Below are 7735 nucleotides of genomic sequence, written 5' to 3'. Positions count from 1 at the left end.
GAGGTTTTGGGCCAGGACGCTGCAAGCTCAGGGGCTGTGGTGTTTCCTGGTTTTCAGGAGGGGGGTGTCCGTTTGCGGAGGGATGACAGGAGATTGTCACAGGGGGGTCATGGAGCTTTTCATGGTGAGAGTCGGGGGTCTGCTCCTGCGCCTGGCCCAGGTTTGGGGGGATTGGGTAGGGCTGTAGGGGATGATTTTGTGGGGTTGGTTCACCCTGGTGTGAGGTTTACAGGGGCTGTGGGTTTCTCAAATACGTTGTTGGAGCGTGAGGGGTTTTCCAGGCAGGTGAGTGGAGGGCCTGTCCATGGAGATGCTGGAGGTCCTTATATCATGTTCGGTTCTCCTGGATGGGAGCATTTTGGTACAGCAGGTTTGGCGCAGCGTGGTTTTCACAAGGATATTGAGGGCCTCACGAGGGGTGTGGGGGTCCCTTTGCAGGCCTCTTCTTCAGCGGCAGCGGGCGCTAACTTGGATGAGAGTGATGAGGAAGAGATGATAGGCGACTCTCCGGTTAGGGGAGTGCCATTGAAGGGTTGCATTAGGGGACGTTCTTTGGAGAGGTGTCAGGGGTCGTTTGTTGATGCTAATTTACGGAGGTCAAGGTCTGTTTCGAGTGTTGCGTTTAGGGACCCTAGCACACCAGTCCAAACTTTTTCTTTTCAGGATAGGAATAGGGGCGGCGATCCAGACTTGGCAGGGCGCAGTCCAGTCCACTTTCGCCAAGGGGAAGCGACGAGAATGCCTAGCGCGGCCCTCTCTGTTCCACCGAGGGATCCCGCCGCGGCCAGCACACAAGGGTCTGGCGTGACCCCGCTGGCCCCAACGAGTAGCAGGTATAGGTGGCAGGCCTTGCCGGCGGCTATGGAGCTGCAGAGTCAACACGCGGGGAGGTACAGGCGCGTACAGCCTGCTCCCCCTCATGGAGTTCCAAAATCTTTGAAATGTAAAGTGGTTGATACCGGGTTGGGTAAGACCCGTGGTGATTTATTGCATACCAGTGTGGATTCAGTGGTGTTGGACTACGATGAAGAGAGTCTTGAAGAAGGTGAATTGCGGGATACAGAGGGGGGGGTGCCCTCTCATGCTTCTCATAGTGTTTTACAGGCTCCAGTGGTCCAGAGTACAGTGCAAGGGAGAAGAGAGCACGGCCCATCGGGTAGGGCGCCTCGCAGACCGGATGCATTGACCTCGGCGCCACGGGCAGAGCCATCGAGAGTGGTCTCTCTGTTGCCAGGTGAGCAATCAGCCACACAGGCCAAACCTATGATGGTGTCTGTGGGTACTGGTGGTGACACAGAAATAGATATTGGTGCTAGCCGTTTGGTCAAAGGTCGATATGTACAAGACACTGCAGTTGGTACAGATGATGTGGTAGAAGTTACGAACAAAGTTGAAAGTGGTGTTATGGCTGGTGCTTCCAGCAAAGTTAAAGAGCCAGTGGCCAGTAAGGAGTTAAAGATCAAAAAATTGCCTTATATGGGAGTTACGAAACCTTTAGGTGCTCATTTAATGTTAAGCACCAAGGAACGCATTTGGAATGGTGAGTATGTGGAACTCCTTAAGCTACTGCACCGGGAAGTCCGGTCTAAAGAGGGATCTAAAGAGGAGGAATTTGAACTGGCTAAACGCCATAGAGTGCCTTTGAATATCGAAAATTGGACAGCGGCATTCTTGATTTATGCCAGTGTTTATTGCGAAAAGTTCCCTGAGCGCAGCGTGTCCCTTTTTAAATACATGGACGTCATTCGTAAGGCACAGATCACCGGGGGTGGTTTTGCTTGGTCTCAGTATGATGAGGAATTTAGGGCCAGGATGGCTTGGGATCCTGAGGCTAAGTGGGGGGAGCTAGATAATGACTTGTGGCAACATACAATGGGGTCAGCGTCAGGGGGGAAGACCATTTTCACGGCCAGTGGTTTGCCATTAGTTTACCGGCCCTTTCAGGGGAAGCCCACCCGGGGAGGGGTGGGGGTCAATGCAACCATGCACTCGGGGTCTGGTTTCTGTTGGGAACTTAACAGGGGCTCCTGCACCAGAGAGTATTGTAAATTTAAACATGAATGCTCAGGTTGTGGTAGGAAACATCCGTTGTCCAAATGTTGGGACAATCAACCCTCTGAGAGCCCCAAAGGGAAGCAAACGGGTTCAGGAACTTCAAGTACGACCTCACAGTTTTCAGGGGGAAGGGGATACAGAGGTGCTAAGGGTGCTGGGTCCAAGGGCTCGTACACCAGTTAAGTTAGAGAGGCTGCGCATTGCTTTGCATGGTTACGAAGACGAGTCAGCGAAACTTACACTATTGGAAGGTTTTCAGTTTGGTTTCCGGCTAGGTTACCTGGGCTCTCGGGAACGGAGGTGGTCTGCTAATTTGAAATCAGCTTCTGAACATGCCACAGTGGTACAAGACAAACTTAATAAGGAAGTACATGAAGGGAGGATGGCTGGCCCGTTTCATGATTGGCCGATCCTTAACTTGATTGTTTCACCAATTGGAGTTGTCCCGAAGAAGGAGCCGGGACAGTTTAGATTGATTCAACACTTGTCATGGCCTGAAGGGTCGTCTGTTAACGATTTTATTGACCCAGAGGCAGTGTCTGTCTCTTACTCTTCGGTTGACATGGCCATGTCACTGGTTGTGTCCGCGGGCGCAGCCGCTGAGATGGCTAAGTGTGACATCAAGTCTGCTTTCCGGCTGTTGCCTGTCCACCCGGACGATTGGAGCCTTTTAGGTATACAATTCGCTGGTAAATGGTACGTGGACAAGGCTCTGCCGATGGGCTGCTCCATATCATGTGCTTTGTTTGAGTGTTTTAGTACTTTTCTGCAATGGTACTTTTCCCAGCAGTCCGGTCATTCACTTGTAACACACTATCTCGATGATTTTTTCTTTGTCGGATCCCCGGGCTCCGCGGAGTGCCAGAAAGCTCTGGACACATTCCAAGGGCTCATGGAGGATCTGGGAGTCCCTTTGGCTCCCGAGAAAACAATGGGCCCTGCCACTGTCCTCTCCTTTTTGGGTATTGAAATAGATTCTGTGGTTATGTCAGCTCGCCTGCCCGAGGACAAAAGGGTCAACATGGTTGAATTACTGGATGTGATGTTGGCAAAGAGAAAAGTGTTGGTGAAAGAGATTCAAGTGCTTTTGGGCCATTTGAATTTTGCCTGCAGAGTGGTGAGAGCGGGCAGGACTTTTTGTAGAAGACTGGGCAGGGCTTTGGCAGGTCATCAATTGCCTCACCATCGTGTTCGTCTGTCTGCTGGGGTTAAGGAGGACTTGAGAATGTGGAAGTTTTTCCTGAATTCCTTCAATGGTGTTCCCTTGGTCAGAGATGTTGACTTTCAGTGGGATGTACAAATGTTTTCGGATGCTGCTGGCAGTGATGGTTTTGGGCTCTTTTGGAATGGCAAATGGTGTGCAGAACGTTGGCCTGATGAATGGTTGAATGGTGGTCGTAGCATCACTTTCCTGGAACTGTTCCCTTTATTGGTTGCCTTGACCCTGTGGGGGGAGGAATTGGCACACAAGAAAGTGCTGTTTCGTGTGGATAACATGGCTGTTGTGGAGATAGTGAATCGCCAATCGGCCAGGGACGAGCAAGTGTTGAAACTTATGAGAGTTTTCGTTCTAGGTTGTTTGAAACACGATATTCATTTTCGTGCCTTACACATTCCTGGCGTGGACAATGACATTGCGGATGCTCTGTCTCGTTCACAGTGGGGGAGATTCCGTGGACTGGCAAGGGACGCAGACAGATCCCCGACTCCGATGCCGAGTCATCTGTGGCACGTCGGCGAGGTCGGGTCCTACAATTGGTGGTAGGTTCTTTGTCTGTGTCTACGCGTTCTGCGTATTCCCTGGCGTGGAAGGAATTCCTGGAATCTGGTGCTGTCAGAAGGGAGGATCTGTCGCGTCGGTCAGATGATGTGGTTAATTTCATACTGGACCTCATGGATAAGGGTTTAACCAAAGTAACCATTGCTGGGAAACTGGCGGGGATTGCTTTCATGGGGAAGTTGTTGTGGGGCTATCCTCCTTCAGCGGGGGAAATTGGTAGGAGGATGCTGGAGGGTTGGGCCAGAGAGCAAGGGCACGTTGGTAGATCCAGAGCCCCCCTATCTTGGCAAGTTCTTGCCAGATTAATCACAGTTTTGCCTTTAGTTTGTTCGGATGATTTTGAGGCATGTGTTTTCTCGATGCTGATGGTGTTCATGTTTTTTGGAGCTTTCAGAGTATCAGAGTTGCTGGGGTCGAAATATAAGTGTGGATTGTCTTGGAAGGACGTTTTTTGTTATGATGAGGGAGTTCACGTCTGGTTGGCCAGTTCTAAAACTGATCAGACGGGTAAGGGGAAAGGTGTATGGTTGCAGGCACGTGCTCCGAAGCTTACTTGCCCTCTAATGCTGGCGCGGCGCTGGCGTTCATTATGTGGGGGTGGAGATGAAGTCCTTGTTTTCCGACATATCAATGGCACCCCTGTAACAACTTATCAATTGCGAATGGTTTTGCGCAAAGCTCTACAGCACATAGGTCTTGATGGCAATCTCTATGGTACTCACTCTTTCCGAATAGGTGCAGCCACTGAGGCTTTTAACAGAGGTTGGTCCGAGAGGGATATTATGCGATTGGGGCGCTGGTCTTCCAACTGTTTCCAGCGTTATGTCAGGAGCTCTGCTGAGGAGGCGCAGGCGTCGTCCTCCTTCACATGATTCTAACTCTTTTTTCTTTTTCAGGATCCGTTGCTGGGCCTCGCTCCTCGGTGGTAACGGTCTGGATAGTGGGGCATTCCTTTGTCAAGTGGGCCAGAGTCCAGGCAGCGAAGAGTTATTTTGGAGATCTACTTGGTTTCAATGATCGAATGTTTAACGTGATCTGGAAGGGTAAAGGCGGGATGCTCTGGAGAGAGTTAATCCCTTGTTTGAACAACAACATGGTGGGCGGTTTATGCCCAGATATTTTAGTTATTCATTTGGGAGAAAATGACCTTTGTGCTACGAAAGGTGTAGTTTTGCTACGAGCTATGAAACGAGATTTAGGCCTCATTAAGGACATGTGGGCTGGGTGCCATGTTTTTTGGACAGAGTTGATTCCCCGTAGGATATGGAGAGGTGCTGTGAACCCCAGGGCTGTCGATAGGGCTAGGAAGAAAGTGAATTCAGAGGTGTCTCGTTGCTGTAGGAGCATTGGTTTCAGCAGGATTTCACACAGGGACATTAAGTTTGAGTCTGTTGAGTTTTTCAGGGATGATGGAGTTCATTTGTCCCGTGTGGGCATGGATCTTTACTTGTTGGAGCTCCGTGAGGTCTTAGCCCGGGCATTGGCTATGCAGCGTTGATTTTCTCGTTTCTCTTTCGCTTCGCGGTTGGGGGGCAGAAAGGGAGGCGCGTCTTCCCCGCCTACCTTTCTGGGTGGCGGTGTTTTTGTGTATCGTTACGGTTTTAGGCAGATTGCGGGTTGAGTATTAGTTCAAGTATTTCTTTGACAAGTGCTGGGGTATGTTGGTCATGGTTTGACCCTTCAGTTTTGTGAGGGGGGTATCTGCAGGAGTGCAGGGTCAGGCAGGGTTTATGGTTATGGAGGACCTGACCGTTGTTATTGCAATTGTGGTTTGACGAATAAAGTTTTAACGATGACGTATGTTTGATCAATGACGAAATGTTTTAATGATGACGTAATGTTTTATTGATGACGTAATGTTATAATGCTGTTATATTGTTTATTGATGTATTGTTGGGAGGGGGAGGGCTCAAATGTTTTAGGGGTGGGGGAGCGTTCGGGGGGCTGAGTTTGTAGTTATTTATTTATTTAGTGAGGTTTAGTTTTGTAAGGCGTTGCCAAGGTTTGTATTTGTAATGTGCACCTGTGTCTTAATAAAGCGGCCTTTTACACACACAAACAACTTTTGGTCTACTTTTCTCCCACCCCTCGCCCTCCCTCCCAAGGGGGGCTTGGGGGAGGGAGCCGACCGCCGGGAGGTCCCCTCCCCCGGGCGGTTTGGGAGGGCTGCGAGGGGTTTTACATTGAAGTTGCCAGAAGTTTCCAGATTTGGGCTGGTCTAGTAGGACCAGCATAGCCCAATTATAAATCCCCCAACCACTGCCTACCAGCCACCATTTTAGGTTTGGTGACCTGGTGGCGAGGAGGGCTTGTAGCTTTTTGTCCCACCCTCCCTCCCCCTTTTTTCATTAATGTTCTTATTTCCCCTCGCTGCCCAGTTTTTTCCCATTTTTGGTGTTTTTTGTTCCATTTTTCTTTTTTAAGAAAAAGGCTGTTTTGTGGGCCACCGGTGTGCAGGGTTTTTTTTCTTGTATTTGTATTCGTCGCTAGACACAGGTGCTGTGCGGTGTTTTTGTGTATCGTTACGGTTTTAGGCAGATTGCGGGTTGAGTATTAGTTCAAGTATTTCTTTGACAAGTGCTGGGGTATGTTGGTCATGGTTTGACCGTTCAGTTTTGTGAGGGGGGTATCTGCAGGAGTGCAGGGTCAGGCAGGGTTTATGGTTATGGAGGACCTGACCGTTGTTATTGCAATTGTGGTTTGACGAATAAAGTTTTAACGATGACGTATGTTTGATCAATGACGAAATGTTTTATTGATGACGTAATGTTTTATTGATGACGTAATGTTATAATGCTGTTATATTGTTTATTGATGTATTGTTGGGAGGGGGAGGGCTCAAATGTTTTAGGGGTGGGGGAGGGTTCGGGGGGCTGAGTTTGTAGTTATTTATTTATTTAGTGAGGTTTAGTTTTGTAAGGCGTTGCCAAGGTTTGTATTTGTAATATGCACCTGTGTCTTAATAAAGCGGCCTTTTACACACACAAACAACTTTTGGTCTACTTTTCTCCCACCCCTCGCCCTCCCTCCCAATTCTCATTGTGGAGATTCTGCCTCGAGTGCCGAGACCCCCACATAACTGCGGGGCCTCTGCCATGAGTACGGAGGACCTTTGTGAATCAGGCCCTCAGTGATTTAATAATATTGGCTTGTGAATCTAATGAGATAAAACAGCTACATTTGAATTAAGCCATTGACAGATTTGCTGACATGTGCCACCGGAGGAATCTTCTTAAAAATGAGCTGGTCCTGGTCCTGCCCCTCATTCAGAGAAGCAACCTCACACAATGTATTCTAGTTCATCTTTTCATGGAGGCGGTCAAGCAGCCTCAGTACTGCTGCAACCAATGCGGCACCAAGTGAATATGTAAACCACATGTAACACTCTGCCAGTTACTATTATCTTCCTTGATTTCCAGACATGCAACAGCTGCTTTTGAGTCAGTTTCATCTCACATTGAGGCATATGTCGCCTGAAGACATCTTTCAGTGATTACAAGAGTCAATACACTCTGCAGGGACACGAAGACAGCACCTATTGTAGTACCAAGCAGCCTAGTTCTCCATTCAGTCTCTTCTCACCATGAAGCATATGCTGTCTGAAGACATCTGCAAGTGATAGTAGAAGTCAGTACCCTATGCAGGGAAAGGAAGATAGCAGCACCACACTGGAAGCAGTAGCAACCTTCTCCTGATGACCAGGCAAATAATAATTGGTCCTCAGTTAGTCTCTACTTCTTTTGAGGCCTATGCCACCTGAAGATATCTGTCAGTGATTGCAGAAGACAGCACCTTATGCAGGGTAAGAAGACAGAAACGATCACACTGCCAAGCAGTATCGACCTTCTACTGACAGCTAAAGAAGCAACAGCTCAGTCTCTCTCCTTAAGGCATATGCCG

At 49.0% G+C, this 7735-nt stretch overlaps 1 protein-coding gene across 1 annotated transcript; it reads left to right on the top strand.

Annotated features, from left to right (window-relative positions):
* The first annotated feature begins 330 nt into the window (after positions 1-330).
* On the top strand, positions 331-5333 carry LOC147659475 (uncharacterized). The gene is made up of 2 exons (XM_086951723.1): positions 331-1234; positions 4732-5333. Exons 1-2 carry the CDS (start codon positions 331-333, stop codon positions 5331-5333), a joined length of 1506 nt encoding a protein of 501 aa, XP_086807849.1.
* Positions 5334-7735: the final 2402 nt, after the last annotated feature.

The sequence above is a fragment of the Lissotriton vulgaris genome, unplaced genomic scaffold (assembly GCF_964263255.1).
Source record: "Lissotriton vulgaris unplaced genomic scaffold, aLisVul1.2 SCAFFOLD_1201, whole genome shotgun sequence".
Lineage (NCBI taxonomy): Eukaryota > Metazoa > Chordata > Amphibia > Caudata > Salamandridae > Lissotriton > Lissotriton vulgaris.
This window is presented reverse-complemented; position numbering and strand designations above follow the sequence as displayed.

Coding starts and splice junctions, on each gene's coding strand:
- LOC147659475 (XM_086951723.1), top strand. CDS start 331: ATGTTCGGTTCTCCTGGATGGGAGCATTTTGGTACAGCAGGTTTGGCG. Junction 1,235..4,731: donor AGTGGTCTCTCTGTTGCCAG/GTGAGCAATCAG, acceptor TTTCTTTTTCAG/GATCCGTTGCTGGGCCTCGC.